The sequence below is a fragment of the Camarhynchus parvulus genome, chromosome 3, assembly GCF_901933205.1.
Source record: "Camarhynchus parvulus chromosome 3, STF_HiC, whole genome shotgun sequence".
Lineage (NCBI taxonomy): Eukaryota > Metazoa > Chordata > Aves > Passeriformes > Thraupidae > Camarhynchus > Camarhynchus parvulus.
This window is the reverse complement of record NC_044573.1, coordinates 99,140,057-99,160,721: the sequence shown is the minus strand read 5'-3', so window position 1 is coordinate 99,160,721 and position 20,665 is coordinate 99,140,057. Positions and strand designations below refer to the sequence as shown.

The window sequence follows — 20,665 nt, the reverse complement described above, 5'->3', positions numbered from 1 at the left end:
ACTGGCAATGCATGGCCATTGTGAGACAGCCCTTTGAAGCAGAGAGTCAGGGTAACTGATTGTCACTGTCACCAAACTGATTGGCTGTGGTTTGAGAAAGTGGGTTAGAGAGAAACCCTGGCCTGTGTTGCTGCCTGCTCAGACTTAGCAGCTGCAGCTCCCATAACCACTTGCTTAATTTGGAATATAAAGAAAATAAGTGTATTTGATCTCTCGGCATGAGAGTAGATTCAGCTCTAAAAGCAGCAACTGCCAGGTTGGGATCAACAAACAGATGTTTTCCTTTATGTCACTGAAGTTCCTGCCCCATCAACAAACCTAAAAGGGAACTGTATTTACACACTTACATGGTAGGAAACACAGTTCCCTCACTTGGTTGCTGTTTGCAACAGTTTAGTCCTTTTGGGGATAAATTGCTTAGTGTTTAGCATGATCATTAAGCTAACTTTCAGTTTTTCCTCTTGATCATCCTATTGCTACCATAGTCCTGTAAGATAATTTTGCCAGAACTGAAGAATCATTTCTTCAGGGCATTGCTTCTCTTGGGGCATATTTATATCCTGGGGTACTGTAATAAATTCAATAGTTGGCTATGCATTGTTTTGGCTGAAATTATTTTGTCAGGAAAATCTACTGACAGAGAGCATTGGCCTAGGAAAGAATCAGGAGTTGAGACTGGAGAGATCTCATCTATCTGGTGGGAGTGAGTTTTCTTTCTGGTGTGTCCTAGTTTAGAGTGCAGCACTGACAGACCTCTCTTCCTTTATTGGTTCTCTTCCCTTTTTTGAAGGATTTCACCATGACCTTGTACTTAAGGCACTACTGGAAGGATGAGCGTCTCTCATTTCCCAGCACCAACAACAAGAGCATGACCTTTGATGGCAGGCTGGTGAAGAAGATCTGGGTCCCTGATGTCTTCTTTGTGCATTCCAAGAGGTCCTTCATTCATGATACCACCACAGACAACATCATGCTGCGAGTGTTCCCCGATGGGCACGTCCTCTACAGCATGAGGTACAGAGCAGCCCTGGGGCTTTGCTGCCAGTTTTGCTCTAGGCTTGGCTTTGGTGATCACCAGGACTGCTACTGCCAATCCTGCTACTCCTGCTGCTGATGCAGAGCCCTGTTTCCAGAATGTCCAGTACAAAATGTTGTCCAGGAAACTCTGAGAACCCATGCTGTGGGCAGTAACAGGGTAATCTCCTCCTGGGGGAAACATGCCCCCAACTCTTTGCACTCAGTGGAGGGCTTAGTCAAGCAGGAATGTTCATCCCAGGGTCAGTGTGTGATTAAACTGGAAGCTGCTGATATACCAGATGGTGACCTCTATAATTATCCTATTTTTCCTCTTGTTTGTCTAGATTTTTTTTTCAGTTGTGGTGCTTTCCTGTTGATGTAAATGTTTGGGTTTATTGAAGCTGAAATGGCAATATGAAAGACATCCTGGTTTTCTAGTAGATTTGTTGGCTGGAGGAACACTGAGGGATGCCTGTCATGACCTGGAGGGTATCCATCCTGTGGGTGTACACGGATCCTGACTGTGGGTTTGCAGGATTCTGTAATACACAAGGACATGGAGGCTTAATCCTCTAAACTTCTCTACCTTTATACAGATTATCAAAAATACCACAAAAATCACCACTAGCAAGCAAACTACCACAAAATCACCACTGACAACTGCAACCATGATTAATGAAGTGACTGTATATCTGCATCACTCTATTGCAAATTGCTGTCAGCAGTCAATAATTTAGCATCTGTCAGTCATGTGGTAACAGCCAATAACTAACCAGGGTATTTCCTGTTACAGGTTACTTTACATTACATGAATTTGCATTTAATCCACAATATACCCTCAGGTACCCTTAGGACAGGTTGCTTGTGCGGGTGCACAGCACTGGTATCAAATGATACCACCATCAAGCGATCCAAATCATCCAAGGGATGGAAGGAAGGACAAACTGAAACAGCCTCCAAAGTGGGCTCAGAGGGGACCAGTGAGACAGCAGTGTCTCATTTCAGAGATGCTCTGAGTCACAGGGTGTGGAGTCAGCCAGGAGTCCTTGGTGGGTGTCCAAGAGCTGGTAGAAAGTTCATGCACCGAATTCAACCTTCTAAGGAGCAGAAAAGTGTGTGGAGCATGGAAAGGTCTCAGAGGAAGGCTTCATTTTGGATAAAAATTAAGGCCTCCTTATATCTAGAGAGATAAGAGGGTGTAGGATGCCACCAATTTGAATAGGCAATAGATGCTGGTAATTTTTATTTTTCACCTGTAACAGCCAATAGATAATGAAGTTTTCTGTTCTCTCAGACCCTTTTTTATTTTCAAGATAATTTCCTACCTTTTCTAACAATAAAGTGCCTGTTAAAGCACATTTTTTTGGCAGTTATTGATGGTATTTCAGGATGCCTCCAGTTTCTAGGTACCCTATCCGCATGTCAAAGAGGCCAGCTGAGCTTCTCAGGGATTTGTCTTGTTCCCTTTCTCTGTCCATATTTTTCATCAGACATTTTTTGCTCACTAGTTTCCCCTTCTAACCAGCCCACCTTTATGACTGCTCACATCAGCATCCCAGCAGATTTAATTTCCTTCAGCAAAATGAAAAAAGAGAAGCAGAGAAAAACACACTGCCAGAGGAGAAAAGCTCAAGAGCCCAAAAAAATGGATATTTCCCCAGGACAGAAAATATGCTCTGAGTGTACAGTGACCTTTGAATATTTGTAACCAAGGATTTCTGTTCTAGGATCTTTCTGAAACTTATTCATTTCAGCCATGGTAAAATGATTTTCAAAAACTTGGAAAGGTTTTCTATTAAGTTTGCTTCTGTGGTCTGTTGAGGAGGTGATGTGACTTTTTAATGCCAACCACAAGAGAGAAGTCTGTGAGTTAACCACAGCCAATTGCACAATTGTTAAATTGATAATTTGATATGTAAAATCCAAGGAAAAAGAAAATCTCCATGGTATTTGGGCCTGTTGGTTTTTAGAACACTCAGAACAGTATCCAGCTGAAAAAGCATGGGTGTCCAGCAGTGCTGGGAATGCCCTCAGGTATCTTGAGACATCTACATGGGATTGGCAGTGGACTGGGGAGCATTTCATTCCTGTTTTGGGCCTTGGGCCTTCAAAGCCACCTGGACACTGCACTCTAATTGAGGAATATCATACTGATGAGCCGAGTTTCTGTTCTGCCCCTGACTAACAAACTGTTATTGACCACAGGTTGTGCCACAGTTCAGGTGACGCCAGAGAAAGAAAATAACACACTTTAATGAGACTGAGTTATAAAATGCTTAAATGCTGCACACAGTTAGGGGAGGCCATCGTTGCAGGATACCTTCTGGAGCATATCCCCAAAAATATTCTTTAAATTTTGCTCAAATGGCGAAATTTTGCTGTAGTTTATAGTCAAAATGAACAGCATGTGCCTTTCAAGGGTGATGAGTGTGTAGGTCAGGGTAGGATTTGGATCACAATCCCTGGAACAGAGGAAAAGTCCTTTATCAACATCTGGAATGCATCTAGAAAATGGTCACAACCAACGTAAGTTGGCCTCTGAAACGATGAGTCACAGCTGATTTGCCCCTCCTAAATCGGGAGCTCCACTGCAAATCCGTCTGCAGGGAAAGTTCACTGACCCACTGGAAAACTTCTTATGTAACGTTGTGCACAACTGGACTAGTTTAAAAACTGGAGCTGTGATTGCTGCAGCTTTTTAGCTAAGACAAAAACGTAACAGAAGCAAATCTCACTTGCTGAAAACCAGCTGCACCCATCTTACAACCCCTGCCCCAGAAAAACACCCCTCAGATTAAAAGGGTTTATTGAGAGCTGTAAGAAACTGTTTTTGCCTTAATAATATATGTACTGAAAGAATTGTGTGGCTTGCAATAAGGATGGTCATATTCCTCAGGCTTGGGTCATTCTGGGGGTGACTATGGTAGGAACTGAGCCAAGAGGAAAATGTGGAAACCTTAATTAAACTGCACATAAGGGAATAGTCAAATGTAAATGGTGAAGTTACTTTACATTGTAGTCTTGTAGGAAATAGTTGGATATAAAACACAGTGGAAATATCTATACTGACATTATTATAATAGTAACATCCAAGATTGTGCTTTAGTTCCTTGATATTGAAATTGCATTTTTGGAATTTCTGTGTATAATCCATCTAGCTTGAACACAGAGAATTAGGAGGCATTTTCCTGTGGATTTTTTGCAAACATCATGCAATATTTCTGGCTTAAAAGTTGCAGAATAATTATCTGTGATAACATTCTCTCTTGATTGCTCCTCATAGAGACCAGCTTTTCTCATTTTTGATTTCTAGGGTCACAGTGACAGCAATGTGCAACATGGACTTCAGCCGCTTCCCCCTGGACTCTCAGACATGTTCTCTGGAGCTGGAAAGCTGTAAGTTTTATCCGTGTTTCTCGCTAGATGTTCTCCATGGCTGGCTGCACAAACATTTCACTGGACATGTTTCAGAATACTGTCTATTTTAGAGCCTGAAATAATAGCTCATCAGAGTTCCTAGGAGTCCTGTTGACTCAGCAGTATTGTGTATCTAGTCCTTGTGCTGCAAGACCAGAATTTGTAAGGAAAACATCCTATGACATAATCCTGATCCTGCAAACATTGTGATCTGGGCTCAGCTTCTTTGGTGGAGAAAGCAATGTGAACAGTAGGATTTTTTTGTAGACTTTCTCCAGGGTATGACAAGACTAATATCTGGTTGTTTGAGGTCCTCCCAGCTATTTAACTGAATGTTCCTCTGCAAAAATCAGGATCAGAATCAGAAGATAATTTCCACTGGCCTTGAGGTCAGCTGCTCCAATACCCTGCTGAGAGCAGGGGTTCTTCATGATGGGTTGCTTGGAGCTGTGTCCAGCTGGGTTTTGAGCAAGTTAATTCAGCCTCCACAACTTTTCTCTGCAACATGCTCAAATATTTGACAGCCTTGATCCTGAAAATGTTTCCTTTTACCTGCTTGGGAACAATCCTCTGCTGAGACTTGCAGCCTTTGCCTCCTGTCTTTTCGTTCTCCATTTTGTCAAAGCATCTGGGAAAAGGCTGCTGCCACCTTCTCCATGAGGGTCAGCAGTTCAGCAGCTGGACCCCACCACAGACTGCTCTTCTCCCAGCTGAACAAGTTCCCCCAGCCTCTTGTCCCTAAGCCATGTGCTCCTGTCCCTGATGATCTTAATAACCCTCTTCTCATTTCCCATTCCTGTTACTTAGTGAATAAATTCTCTGTGTTCTTCATTTACAGTTTTAACATATTTATTTTGCTTCTGACCTGTCCCTTTTGCTTTTATCATTCTAAGACAGTTTGAAGTGTCCACACTTCCTCCTTCCTCTAAATTAAGGTGTTTTACCCATTATTATTTCCTGAGCTATTATCTATTTTTAATCTGTGATGTTCAGAAGAGTGCCATTCTGTCATTTCAATGTGAAGTAAAAAGAGGATTTGTTTTCTTGAACATTGAATCCAGATTTTAGTTGTTATATTATATATAGTAGATATACAGTATATTATATGACAAGATCTTTTGAAATCCTTAGTTGTTGGCAAACTTACCTGTGGCATTAGTTCATGCCAAAGGCTGGATGTATTAACTTTTGTTGAACCTCTAAGCTAAAGTCACATCACACGGTATTTCTTCTTTCACTTAGATGCTTACACTGATGAAGATCTGATGCTGTATTGGAAAAATGGGAATGAATCTCTGAAAACTGATGAAAAAATTTCTTTGTCTCAGTTTTTGATACAAAAATTCCACACCACATCAAGACTGGCTTTCTACAGTAGCACAGGTATTGGCCTTTCCTGATGTCATACTATTGCTAAACCTAATACTGTATTAACTGCTTTTGAGAGGGCTCTTGGGATTATGTCACTGAACTGTAGGCTCCACAGTCTGTTTGAAAACCCAGTTTCTTGTTTTACTAGTCTTAGAAAGAAAAGAACCAAAGAAATATCTTGTCTCTCTGTACCTGCTGTCCAGGCTGGTCTCACTGATTCTGCCTTTCCTCCTCTCTCAAAGGTTGGTACAATCGACTTTATATCAATTTCACGTTACGCCGACACATCTTCTTCTTCCTGCTCCAAACCTACTTCCCTGCCACTCTCATGGTCATGCTGTCCTGGGTGTCCTTCTGGATCGACCGACGAGCAGTTCCTGCCAGAGTCTCTTTGGGTGAGAACAACTGCAACAAGCCATGGCTGTGTGAAAAGCTTTGAATGTGAAGGTTTTGGCAGGAAAGGGAACTGCTTGTTTTGATGGTTGAAGATATTGTGCAAGCAAATGGTGGTTTTACCTGATGATTAATACAATGTATAACTTGCACTTTGTCTTGAGTCCTTCATCATTTAGCAGTCTTCCTCACTTATATGTAGCTCAGGACAGAAAGTGGTGTGGTCTTAAAAATGAAGCTGTAACACAGAATGGTACAGCTAGGAAACAGGAGTCCTTGTCACCACTGGTCTGAGCAGACCTGATCTTAGGATTAGGTGTGTAAACGTAAGTTTTATCAGCATTGTGTTTAAACCCTGCAGTTTAAGGAGGAAGTTAAATGCTGTTTGTTAAATGCAAAATGTTGACTGCTCCATTGCTCCTCAAAACTCAACCCATCATGAGCACAAAAATGTAGGCAGGAGAACAATTCTGCATTAGCTGAAGAGATACTTTACACACATTTATCTTGTACTGAACATCTTTCAGAACATCATGTAGGCCATAATTTCTGTTTCTCTAGAGACAAAATCCCTCATGGACTGTATCAGTCAATAACATTTCTTTCTCTTGGTTCTCTCCAGGGATAACCACCGTGCTGACCATGTCCACGATCATCACTGGGGTGAATGCCTCCATGCCTCGTGTTTCCTACATCAAAGCAGTGGACATTTACCTGTGGGTCAGTTTTGTGTTTGTCTTCCTCTCGGTGCTGGAATACGCAGCTGTGAATTACCTGACAACGGTGCAAGAGCGGAAGGAGAGGAAACTGCGGGAGAGGGTGAGAAACACTTTTGTCACTCACTTATTCCTTTTTTTTTTCCCTTACATCTGATCTGTCTTTATATTGACTGTCTGTTAATGGGAAAACATTGACAACCATGTGTGTAATTGGGTCTGTTTAGACAGCTCCACCTCAGGCTGAATTGCTAACACAGAAAAACAGGATTTGATCTTATGGATCTTCAAAGAAACATCAGAAAAGGGAGTGTGATCTGAACTGGCAAAGAGTGCAACCTGGAAATGTGAGGGAATGGCAAGAGGGGAAGGTATAAAATCTGATGCTTTGCTGCAGCCACTATTCTTGTTTAGTAAGATAAAGATCTTATTTGGTGCAAATTACTTTCCTTCCTCTACAGGTAGCATTTCTCTGGGAACTGGATTTAATGGATGTAGTAGTGGAGGTGTTTCCCATCACCACTATTGGAGGTGTTTCCCATCACCAAGCACAAACAACAGTCAGCCAAGTTTATGCTTGTACTTAATGTGCTATAAAAGGTCTTATCCTGCATCCCAGGAATGTTTCAAGACCTGATACATCCTGACCATCTTGGCCCTGCTATAAGCAGGACGTAGGACTAGAGATGCCCTGAAGTTCTTTCCAGCCTGAGTCCTTTCCAGTCCTCTCCAGACCTCTAGGCCTTCTTTGTGATTAAACAAAGTGCCATTGCCTTTTGAACACTAACGCTTAGAACCAATTTTTTTTCAGTCCCCATACACCCAGGACATCACCATGTTTTACAGTTTCCTTCTTCCCAGTAGGAGCTCACCACATTAGTCTACTGGTAATACTGGTAACCTACTGTCTATGAATCCTGGAGAAATTTGTATAAGCTTGTTGGAAATGCCAATGCAGACATCATCTTTCATACAATCTAAGCATGCTATTTCCCTCTATGAACTACCCTTTTAGTTTTGCATGTCCTTCTCTTTCCCTTCCTTTTCTCCCTATGACTTTCTTGAAGAACAGCACAAGCCCCATAACAGCCCAGCACCCTTCTCAGTTGGCATATCATAAAAAAATTGTAATTAGATACATTTAAAAAAAAAAACTGGATAAATTTACCAGACTTCTGTGATGAGATTTTACCTCTCCTCAAGGCCTTCTCAACAGCATTATAATTCTGAAAAGCTGCCTAAACAAGTGCTGAGTGTCTCAGTTTATCCATGTCCCTCCTTGCCCCCACCTGGGGCCCAGCAGTTCTCTGCAACCCAAGGCAGAGATGCTCTGTGCAAGCACAGTGACTCCCAGTGTGTCTGACTTGCTGCATGTGAGCAGTGTTCTGTGGCATTTTAGCCAGCCCTGCTCAGGTATCCCATGTCCAAAGAATATGGTGTCTTGGCAGGTCATGGGAAGTAACAAGAAATATCCTTGCTAAGTTTGACTTGCCTAGAACAAACATGTATTTTTTTAAAGATGAAAGCTCTTCTCCTTTATTTTTAACTGTACTGGGGGGATAAAATGAACTTAAGAGGGTTCGTTAATTTTCTGCTAAGTTTTCTGGAATGTTTTGCCACATCCAGTGATGGTGTAGCTTGTTATTTATATAATAAATCTGCCTTTTATTGAGTCTTGTGCATTGAATTCTATATTCAGCAAATGCCTTTTTACTGCACAAGGGAAAATATTGTACTCAGTCTTCAACCTGTGACAATATTATTCTTCAGTAGGGGACATGGGAACAGAGATAATAAATAGCATTATTTGAGGAAGAAGCTCTTGAAGAAGCAGAAGAGACATTTCTCACAGTAGATGTAGATCTTGTCAGCCAGAGCTGCTCCCCTATGAAAGACCCCAAAAGTTCTGGTATGAACATGTAAGGTTGCCCAGAAGCGAGCTCTATGTTATGTCTACATTAAGAAATTAAATATGCCAGGGACAAAGACAGGCAGTAACTAAAACTAAATCTTCTCTCCCTGAAGATCACAGGAGCTGCTGTGAAATGCCTGTGGCAAGGGGTCTGTGGCCCCATGCTTATTGCCAGCTCATACCTGGGAACTTTTCAGTGCTTGCTGGGCTGAGAGAGACCAGACACCTTTCTGACACTTTAATAGTGCTGTCAGCTGCATTCACATGTCCAAGGAGGCTCTTTGGCAGTCTTTGAATTATTATTGTAGACAGAGGCTAAAAGTCCTGGAGGGTGAAATTACGTAGTGCACCTCTGCATGTACGCCCATGTGAGGATGAATGCAATTTTAGGGTCTGTGGAGGTGGGTTTCTAGCATGTCAGACTCTCTTGTCCATAGAGGTGGCTGTCATCACACATGCATGAAGCCATGGGAACTCTAATTTGACCTGGGGGCTGACAGTAAATCTGCAGAATTGCTTTCTCTGCTGAGTCCTGCAGCGATTGGCTTGTTATTGTAGCTGCTGTCCCTCACACACAGCCACCATCTCCTGGACCTGTCAGTTCCTGATAAAGAGCCTGATGTGTAATTCTCCCCTGTGGTTTTTGTGTTGTTTGGTATTATTCTGGTTTGGGCTGGCATTGTGTTAGTTTCTTTTCAGTAGCTGGTACAGTGCTGTGTTTTGAATTCAGTGTGAGAATAATGTTGTAACACACTGATGTTGCTGCTAAATTGTGTTTGTCCTGAGTCAAGGACGTTTTTGTGCCTCATGCTCTGCCAGTGAGGAGGTAAACTAAAAAGGCTGGGAGGGAACATGACCAGGACAGGTGACCCAAATGAGCCAAAGGGATATTCCACACCATAGAACACATTTCAATTATTAAACTATTCTTATCTCAATCTACAAGTTTTACATTTGATTCTTCTCCACAACCTTCTGAAGTTCAGAGGGAAAGGTGGGTTGAGTGAGTGACTGCATGATACTTATTTGTCAGCTGGGGTTAAATCACAGCAGTCTTTTTTGGGGAGCTGCACTCTAGTTTTGTTCTGTTTTGGTTTGGTTTTGTTAGTTTTGGGGTGTGCGTTTTTCAAAGTGTGCCTGCTTAGAATAAAATATGTCTTAAAACCCAGTTGATCTTCAGTTGTACTCATGGAGTGATCAAAAAAAGTAAAGTAAGAAGGATACTAACTTCTCATGTTTTCCTGAACATAACATGCTGATACCAAATCTTTTGGTTATGCCAAGAACACAGAAAACAATCCTTAAGTTGATTTGAAGGTTTCCAATAAGCAAAATTATCTTGTTTAAATAATTCCAGGGAAAACCTTGACTGCAGGGTTTTCCAATGGCATCCTGAATATTACATATTGATTTTATATACATTTTTACATATATATGAATTCAGATATATACATTTGTTTTAGCTGAACTTATCCTTGAAAACTAGTTCTTGGAAAACCCACACATCAAAGCTGGTGGAGTATTATTGAGTAAGGAAATTGGTCTGTGGGAAATCAGAAAGGAACTCCTAACAGAAAGGACATTTTGGAGTCCATTTTCCTTGCATGCAAATACATAATCCATATTGCTAGGAAAGGAAAAGGTTTTGAATGGTCAAAGACTGCATCTTCTATTCAAAATTCTATCTGTATGCATTGGAATTTTTTAGACTTGTGGGATGCATGCTGGTGCTGCTGAAATCAATACAAGTTTTGCTATTAGCTCCAACTGGGATTTGACATTATGCTTTTAGCTGGCCCTCTCCTTGGTTTAAAATCAGATTTATGAAAAAAGCATGTGTATCTGTAAAACCAGAACTTGGCCCTTTTCTTCCTGTAACGTGTACTGGATAAGCCATTTCCACAGATTAAACTGCATCTTGTCCATGAATATTTATAAACGCAAAGAATGAATAATAAGGAATCTCAAGACAGTAAGGCTGAACAACAACTACCTAAGAAAACCTTTTGCTTAGACTATATGTCTGCTAAAGCATTTTTCTAATCTTTTCTGAAACTGTTTGTCCAAGCAGTGGAGATAAACCCTGTTTCTTCCTTTTGAAAACAAGCAAAAAAAAGATCTTTTTGTTCAAAGAGAAACTTAAAATATCTCAATCAAAATTTTGAACTCAACTGTTACAAGCTGTCTGTTAATAGAAAGGCATAATTTCAGTTGCTTACATGTTTTTCCAATATTCAGCTATATTTCTTGTTTATGTCTCCAGTTTTCATGTTCGTGTGGAATACCTCACTCGAAAACTATGATGCTGGATGGAAACTACAGTGAATCTGATGCCAACAGCCTGGCAGGGTACACAAGAAACCAGATGGCACCAGAAGAGGAAAAACCAGAAAAGATGGTTGTGCATCTAGCCATGAGCAATGAATCTAATTCATCAAGGAAGAGAGGCCTTAAGGGCCACGTGGGCTTGCGCATCATCCAGAACACTCATGCAATCGATAAATATTCAAGGTTAATATTCCCAGGCACATATATATTTTTTAATTTGATATATTGGTCTGTCTTTAGCTAAGCATGCTGGCACTTCTGAATCAGAAGATGTCAACAAAACACTCTTTTGTTGGTACTTCTTTTTTTGTCTAATCTGGACACAAAGCTAGAAACCTGATTATTGTATTGCTTCTTTGAAGTGTAAATGGGAGGACACATCACTCAGGAGGCAATTCCATGTGCAGGCCTCATGGAGGAACTCTCTGTGCTGGTTGGTTTCCAGCCCACCCCTCTGCTCCCGTGTGCTTTATGACACATGTCATTTCTCATACTTGAAAATACATGTCCACCATACAGCCAAAAGGTGCTGGGTGCTCGTTTGGGGCTGGCCACACTGGTGGTGCCTGCTGTGCAATGGACAACCAAAGACAATGCTCCTGTGAGCTCTAAAGAATGAATTAAATGCAGCTTGTGTGGAGAGGTCTGGACAGTGCTTCTCCTGTAAGGAGACTGAATGCTTTCCTTTACTTTTGAGAAAATTATTTTGTTTTTTCTTTGGCATGTAAACAATTTTTTCCCATTTTTGTGAAGAACACCTCCTTTAAGGGTATAGATTCTGCTTTCTGTCTGGACAGGACCTTCATCAGTACCATTAGGACAGCTGGCTGGCCAGGATCAGCTGGGCTGGTTATAGAGCACAGGTGGGATGTTTGAGTCAGGGGTTTTTTTCTAGATTACAAAGTGCAGCCCACAGACAAACTGTCCATCCCAATGTGCCTCTCCCAGTCAACACAACGCCCTTCTGTTCAGGCATTTGGGATCAAAAGGGATACATGTCTGCCAGAACCTCTCTGCAGAAACAGAGGCATGTCAGAGATTAAATGGCCAAGGATAACACTGTGGGTCTAAGGTTGATGTAAGTCCTTTGAAGCTGCTGCACAGGATTGTAACACGCTTATGTGCTTGGCAGTTCTTTTCCTATCCTATGATATCTCCTTTGCTAACAACACTGACAGCAAAACCCAAATGTAGAAACATGATAGGAACATGACAGCGATGCTCAGGTTTGTGTGCTCCTTATTTTAAGAAAACACCATGACTTTTTGGCTGTTGTGGAGATTGTGTACATCAAAACACTTGTTTACCAAGCTGAAGCTGAGCAGTGGGGGCAGAGCTTGAAGTGTGAAGAGCCAGGACTGAGGTTACAATAAAGAAAAAGCAAACAAAAATACTGCTGTAACCATAATTATTTGTCAGCACATGAAATTTTCTGCTTACATAGCAGGAACTCCTACATCCTAAATCTCAGGGGATGCAGAAAGTAGCAGAGAAATGTCAACTCTTCGCTGTAAGCAATACCCAGGTTTTCCCTTGTGCCTCAAACATTACTGCCTAAGTCAAGCTGATGATAGCACTGATTTAGAGGAAACAAAATTGATGAGAGAAGCTAAAATTAACAACTATGTTCCCCTTTAATCAGCCATGTTAATAACTGACATGAATGGAGTTCTGTCTGATCATAAAAGTAAGAAACCACAGCCCTGAAGTTGCTGGTGAGGAGAGGAAGGACAATGTCTGAGGGGCAGGATTGCCTAGCCTGCCACTTGTCTCCTGAGCCACCAGGAGAGTGCGTTTACCACTCATTGCTCATGGAGCTGAAACCTGGATACTCCTCACATTGACAGGTGGAGATCACTACAAGAAAGACACAAAAAATATTAAAGAAATAGACCACTCATCTTTTGAGAGGTTAAACCCAGGGCATAACTTCAGCATTAGGTTAAAGCATTAGTGCATTTTTCAGCATTAGCAGTTTTGAGTGTAAAACAGGAGCCAATGTCCCAGCTGGCAGCAGGACAGCTGCAGCAAAGAGACCTTTGCTGGGGAGAGGCAGCACAACTACACCATGAAACCACCAGAGAGTTCAGGGGGTGAGAAGCTTGGTTCCTGTGTCCCCCTGTTTTGCCAGTCTTTGGGCATTACCCATGGCACGTGCCATTTAACCTCGCAGTACCTCGGCTCCTCCATCTAGGAAGTGAGGAGCACTAGGATTTGCCTACCTCATAAGGGGCTCAGCAGGCTTAGATAGCACGTGTGTGGGGCATGCCTATGATTTCTGAGCAGGCCACACAGTGGGAATCCAATTTTGTGTTAGTTACCAGTGAGTTCTTCAAATGCATGCTCTGAACCAGTCCAGCTGGAAGAAAGCAGGTATCTCTCCTGCCTTATGCTGCTGTTAGAACTCCCCTGCATTACAATGATATTAAACCAGGGATAAGTGTAGACAAACAGCCCAAAAGTGGGTGCTGTCAACGAATAATGACTCTTGGCATACAAAACCCAGGAAGCCCTAGTGCTTTACTTTGCCATTTCTTTTTTTACACCTCCTGTTCCCTTAGAAGTTATGTGAAGGCAAAGATGTCCTTTAGGTCCTATCATCTTTGCACTAGCATTCCCAGTAGTTGTAATGTCCAATAGGCATCTTTTGGAGAGGATACCTTACTGTTATTTTATTTGGATGTGTATATTGAATATTATCCCAATATTACCGGATGGAACGTGCCTGGGCTCGTCTGACCCTTGCTGCTTGACCAAAGGCGGCAGCTGTGGTGTTTCACCTCAGAGACACCTTTGGCTGGCTGGATGCTGCAGCTAGGCACTTGGAGCAAGTCCAGGCATGCAGGAACTCAGTTTTACCTCTGATGGAAAGGCTTTAGGCGAGGTGAAGAGGAAAAGAAGATGGATTCTGCCAGAGGGTTAATCCAGAGTTTTATTCCAGGGTCACAGATCTCTGAATCTTGGTAACAGCTCCAACAGAATGGCAACCGCGTGGTCTCAGTGTCCTTTTAAGCTCAGGGGGAGGGGGAGGAAAGGGGCAGGTATGGCACCAACCAGGTGGGAGGGGGGAAGTCTCAGGGGACAATGACACCTAGACGGGCCAATGACACCTAGATGACCCCAGGCCTGAGAAGCATCTTTTGAACTTTAGCCAACCACACGACGCCCTTGCTGGAATGTCAAGATTAACAGACAGCACTTAGCAGGAGGCAAGGGGAGGGGAAAGGAGAAGGTATTGCCACACCCAGGAAAGGACTGGGATAGCTAAACCAGGAAATTGCATCATACCACAACATGTGTACATAAGTGATAAAAATTGATGTCTGCTTTTTTCAGCCTATAAAACCATCAAGAGGGTGTTTTTCCACTAAAGTGAAAAGAAAAATCCCTCCTCTATTTTAAGCATTACTTAAGCTCATTGTTAAGTGAAACAGCAAATTAAAAGTATAGATGCAAATAAAGCCAAGTCTTCTCCTTCAGTCAGCATTATGAATTGTATTTTTCTGTTTATTCAGAGGAGAGTGGCTAGGCATGCAGTTAGAACAGATATTTGAAGTCTGGTATTGACAATGTATTTCACCTTTGATTTCCCCTGGATTACAAGGGACTCCATGAGCATTGTCTAACTTCCAGTTGCTAGATCCCAAAACCAGTGTTTTGAGAGAGTGCCTGAAGCTGGGCTCTGAATGCTCTTTGATGGATACAACCCAGTTCTCTGAAGCACTGAGCAGATGGACAATGAACCCACTGAAAGAGAGGATTTTCAGAAGTGCACAGGAGATTTGGGCAAATTGAGGTCACTGATGAAAATGCCTTCTCTGGACAACTTGGTCCAATTACAAAGACAGAAAATGTCAGCTCTGCTCATTCTAGGTTGGCTCCATTGTAATTTTATTTCAAACCAAATAATGTCTTTGAGAAAAAGTAACTATATAGATATGTGCACATATGAATAATGTGTGTGCAAGCATAATGTATAACAAAGGAAAACACTGGGATGTGTACCTATATTAAATAGTGTCCATATGTGAAATTGTAACATATTGTATGTAAATTACCATTTATTATGCCCAGAAAACTTACTATGTTGAATGGAAAAAAGGCTCTTATTGTCAATCAGGGGCCAAGAGATGAGGTATTGGCAAAAATATGGGTTCTCTTACATGATTTTTCTGAAAAAGGAGGTATTGAGAAGGATACAAGCAATGCTGATGCTAAACTTGTGCAGTGGGTACAGTCCACTGTGCTGATTGCTGTAATCAAACCTGATAATAAAATAACAGATGGAAAGGGTGGATAAGAGTCAATTTCATGGTGTGAACTTTAAAATGTGATTTTAATTCTGTTTGGAAATTTGTTACCTATAAGCTGATACCCAGGGGCAAAGGATTTGAATAAACACCTCATTTGTAATTGATTTCAAGTAAAAAACCATTTCAAAAGGTGAACTGTAGTGGAAGCATGCGAGTACTTTGAAGTATGCAAAGTTCTTTGAGAAATGGAGCTGTTAATCACAGTTATAAACTATGAAGACCTTTTGTGAAAACTGCAAACCACAACTGAAGAAAGTTTAATAATTGCTTTACAGTTAATGGCACATTTTCAAAAGAGCAAGTGGCAGGTATGTATCTCAATCTCCATCTGACTACAAATGAGAACTTGTCATTTAGTTCCTGCTTTGTGCCTTTGAAAACATTGTCTCCACACTTCCCAATGGAAGATAAAACTGCTCTGAGGTCCCAGTTGCCAGATCTCAGCTATTATCCCTAATGCAGACGTATGGAACTAAAATAAATGTGCATGGGTGAGGCTGATGCCTGAACCACTGAATAATGGTTATTGTCTGTCATATTTCCACAGTGGAGAGATTACAGCAAGGTACAGCCTAACTAAGTGAGATACTGCCCTGCTGAAATGTAAAAGAGCAGGAAAATTTATTTAAAGAACAGCAAGAATTTAGCACTATTAAAATTAAACTGTAATCCCGTCTCACATTAAGCTGATTAATTACTTTGCACAAATGACATTTGAAATAATGTATCAGGGTCATTACTTTCCTGGTCAGAGGAATTATCTTTTCAGATGAGAGAGAAGGGAAATTGCACACAAGCATGGAAAAGGCGCTGCTCTTGGCATCCAGCTCTTGTGGAAGGACAGGAGCAACAACCAGGGTGAGCAGGACCTGCTGTGGAGGCAAGGGCGAGGGCAACAAACTTTCCCAAGGTACTCAGCGCCTGGGAATCACACATCACATGTGGCACTCTGATTTGGGCACAAAAAGGTTCTCCTCTGCCAGAAGGGGTGGGATCCCCAGGAGCCGTAAGGCAGCCATGAGAGGTGGCGCAGTGCAGGCGGTGCAGCCATTCTGGCCAGAGGTTTGGGCTCAGTTCTGGCCATGTGTGTCACCAGCTGGTCCTTGGTCAGGGTTTCACACAGAAGCCCCAGGCAAAGTCCCGTCCATACCAGACAGAGACACATGCCCAGCTTCCAGGTGTGCCCCCTGCAGCACTGAAGAGATGGGGACTGCATGGCATGGAATGCGTGCCCCAGCCCTCCCTTTGCAAGGCAGCCAAGGATCAGAACAGTCCTGCACTGCCCACTCCCCCAGAGCAAGCAGCAAAGCCCTTAAAAGATAATTTGACACCTGATTTTTAATATTTCCTGCCTTTGAGAAAATGCTGAAGACTCCTTTTGGCCAGTTGTCCAAACTGGACTTCTTCCACAAGTGTTTTAGGGGTCCCTGAGTGTGCATATGTGCACTTCCAACCACAGAAATCAGCTTAGGAGAAATGCCTGGCAACTCAACCCGTGCAAAATGCATATAAATGATGTGGAAAAAAAGAAGGAAAGATTTTACTGCTCTACTTGTCATGCAGATTTATAGAAGAAAATTGTGTGTTTAGCTTAGAGGCAATTCAGAGCAGGAAATGAAAGGACAAGTTAATTGTAATGACAGTTTGAATTACTTGAACAAATATATTCTGAGAAAGGGGACAGAACATTAGAGCTGTAAAACTCTCTAGCCTCCTGGTTCTTTCTATTTTATCTGGATTTTTAATAGGGTCCAAATTAATTTCAACCATGAAATTTTAAACCTTTCTTATTAAGCTGCATAATGACCACATTTTTATTGATACAGATGGGAGGAGACCTTCAGTGCTCTGCGCAGACTGTAATTGCAGCAGCCTCCAAGAAAAAATACTGCTCATTTTGCATCTAGAGTTTCAGGAGAGCTGCTGTTTCACAAAAGAGGAAAGGCAGAGTTATTCACCTGTTGGGCAGGGACACAAGACACTCTCCAAGGAGCTGCACAGGAGAAAGATCCCATCATTTGCACCAGAAAGTGGCCTTGACATTTAACACATATTGCAGGGTGCTCAGGGGTAGTGCTGGGGGGGACTTTGTAAGACTCTCTGAAGAGCAAAGAAAAGGAAACTCCTGCTTGGCCAGATCTGGAGGCACTAACCACCAAGGTGGTCATCACCCTAACCACAGCCCCCATCCATGATGGCACCATGGATGCAAACTGCCACTCTGGAGAAGGTGACAAAGGATGTTTCCTCAGGGCTTGGTCCAAGTTCTGTGCCTCAATGAGATACTTTCTTTACGGGGTCAGTGTCCCCTTTCCCCAAAGGTCTCTGAGGTGCTCCCAGGGCGGCACACTGAAAGAAGTTTCTCTTATACTGAGGCTGAGGTGGGAGCTCTCTCTGTGTGTTCCATCCATGAGGGAGGTTGGTGCTCAATCTGATAAGGTGGTGTCTGTTTGCAGGATCTTCCTGTCAGATTCCTGCTGCATCAGACCTTCCTTTCATCAGTGGTGACCTAGGAGAGGAAAAGGAGGAGAAGCTCTTGCTTCGAAGGGTCCCTTTGTTTTGGAGAAGGGCTGGTGTATGAACAGAAATCAAATGAAAAGATTGAAATGGGAGGCCCTGCTGATTACTTGGGGTCCAATGATCTGCCCCAGGCTCTTGGGCACTGTGTGCCTTAAATGATAGAGAAGATGCAATTCAATTTTAAACTGAGCTGCTAAATGGAAATGGCCCTTGCTGAGCTGCCATGAACCTTCACCACTTCTCACACAGAGTAAGGCTGGGGCAGGAGCTCTGTGTGGGTGGTTCTGTAGCTCATTAACCTGTACAGGAACGCCTGGAGCTCTCTGGTGGTGATGGTACCCAGCAGTGATGCTGCCCAGGAACAATGCTGTCCATCAGCTTCCCCTTCCCCATGCTCAGCCTCCCATGGAAGGGGTCTCCCCTCCTCTTACCCACCCTCCTGCAGATGCAGCTGTGCAGTGCTTAGCAGAATATGGCCTCCTTTCAAAAAGAAGAAAAAGTAGGGAAAGAGGCAAGAAGAGGAAAAAACTCTTCCCTCAGAAATGAAAAGAATTATTTTTGTGACTGTGTCAAAGGCAGTATTTTGCCAAGACATTAGCTGCTCCTTGGTTCTCCAGCTTTTCTTTAATCACAGCTGTAACGTTAACACTTTCTCTTCCTCAGTTCTGTGGCAGCTGACATAAATATTACAGAATTCAGTATTCTTCCCACGTCTCAGCTGGTGACAAAAGACACCAAAACAAGTGACTAACAGCTCCAGTGCAAAACCTTTGTACTGGTGCTTTGCCAAGGGAAGGGACCATTGAGGCTGATTCACAAATACAAACTCTATAAGGTTTCCTTATGATATGAATCCAATTAGTTGAAGCAATTTAATCAGGAAGAGGTAAAACAGCCTTGTAAAAATAATAAAAATTAAATTTTTTTTTGATTTCACAGAGGAGGAGGCAGCCTCAGAAAGAAGTCCTAGTCTTATTTTCACTTCAGGTCTCAATCAAGGCTGTGTGGATGCACAACACACAATGGTGAGAGGAGTCATGGCCTGGCCAGATGGTGGGTGTAGGTCCAGGAGGCAGCCCACAGGAGGACCACCAGTGCACCCAGGACTGGTGCAGCCACCCAAGGTGAACCTTAGACCCAGAGTTTCATTCCTCAGTCACTCTATCCCATACTGCTAAGCAGCCACCTAAACTATAAAATGCTCACAGTTGCTTCCAGGCACATCCATTTCCAGGATGGAGGCTGCCCCAAAACTTCATGGCCAGTCCAAGGCATGGATTTGGACTTGGACTCCAGTCTCTGGGGCCTGGCTCAGCCTGTATGGAGCAGAATGCCTCGATATTAATATCTCATGAGCCTTTGGGCTCACCTGCCTATCCAGACACTCTGGTGTTAAACTGCCCCGGTGTCACTTCCCAGCTGCCTCCCTGAACCTGGAGGTCCCTCAACACCTCAAGCACCTCACCCATCTCTCATCCCAGCCTCCCCACCTTCTGCAGTCAGTAGAGCAGCTCATGGAGTGAAAGGCTTCATGTGCAGTTGCTGCCAAACAGACACCCCTACAACTGTCTCCTGGTGTCTACCCTGATCCTCGTTTCTGCTCCCCATAAGGCTGTGACAGGAGATCAGGAGTCACCCAGAAACAAGCTGAAGAGAGAAAGGGGCTGAAAAATGTTTGTCAATGATCAGGAAGAACAAGGAGGGTGAAGCTGCTGAGCTGAGTTCCCCGAGTGCTTGGGTGGAGCACACACACTTGGCACTAGGGCTCAGCCAGGTCTCAGGCACAGCACAGAGAGGCTCAACACAGCTCCAGTGCTGACACCTTTTTGGCCAAGGACTGATGGTCCTGGGGCATGTCCCCACCACCAGGACAAGGCTGCCTTGCCAAGTGCTGCCACAACACTCAGGCCAAACAGGGCTGGGAGGGACCAGGCAGCCAAGGCTCCTGTGCCTGAAGGCATCATTGACCACATTTAAACCATTTCTGGCAGGGGCTTGTGCAGACTGCTCTTAAAAACCTGCAATGCCACCGCCTCCCCAGGGAGCTTCTACCAGTGGTTAGCCAGCCTTAAAATTAGGAAGTTTTCACTGATAACCCAGCTGAATCCCCCTTGCTGGGTCTGTTAAGCCCTGTGGGTATGAAGTAAAGTTTATGTACAGTTTATGTACCTAAATTTGTGCAAATACATCTCATGTTTCTCCTGCTCTTCACTTCCCTGGACTAAGTGGCCTCCACTTTGTCTGAGATCCTCCTCAGAGTTCCTCAGTTTGTTTACAGGAAAATCTCACAACAGCTTTACTTCAATCACAGAATGGTTTGGGTTGGAAGGGGCCTTAAAGACCGTCTTGTTCCAACTCCCCTGCCATGGGCAGGGACACCTTCCACTAGACAAGGTCACTCAGAGCCCCATCCAACCTGGCCTTGAACATCTACAGGGTTGGGGCATCCAAAACTTCTCTCGGCAACCTGCTCCAGTGCCTCACCACTCTCACAGTCAAGAATTTCTTCCTAATGTCTAATCTAAGCCTACCATCTCTCTGTTTAAAAATGTTTCCTCTTGTCCTACTGCTATCAAGTTATACAAGCCCTGCTTGCATCCACCATTTCCTTCTCCAGAAGAAGTGGCATGATTTAAGATTGGAATTTGATTTTTTTCTTGGTTGATTTTCTTTTGGTT

The 20,665-nt window shown here is 43.0% G+C and overlaps 1 protein-coding gene across 1 annotated transcript in view; it reads left to right on the top strand.

The window, feature by feature from the left end:
* Positions 1-11,398, top strand: part of LOC115902213 (gamma-aminobutyric acid receptor subunit rho-2) — a 30,904-nt gene extending 19,506 nt beyond the window's left edge. Inside the window, exons 4-9 of the mRNA XM_030945561.1 lie at positions 791-1,014; positions 4,331-4,413; positions 5,677-5,817; positions 6,048-6,200; positions 6,821-7,017; positions 11,090-11,398. Coding sequence (XP_030801421.1) covers positions 791-1,014; positions 4,331-4,413; positions 5,677-5,817; positions 6,048-6,200; positions 6,821-7,017; positions 11,090-11,398 — 1,107 coding nt within the window. The remainder of the gene's footprint in view (positions 1-790; positions 1,015-4,330; positions 4,414-5,676; positions 5,818-6,047; positions 6,201-6,820; positions 7,018-11,089) is intronic.
* The last annotated feature ends 9,267 nt before the right edge of the window (positions 11,399-20,665 follow it).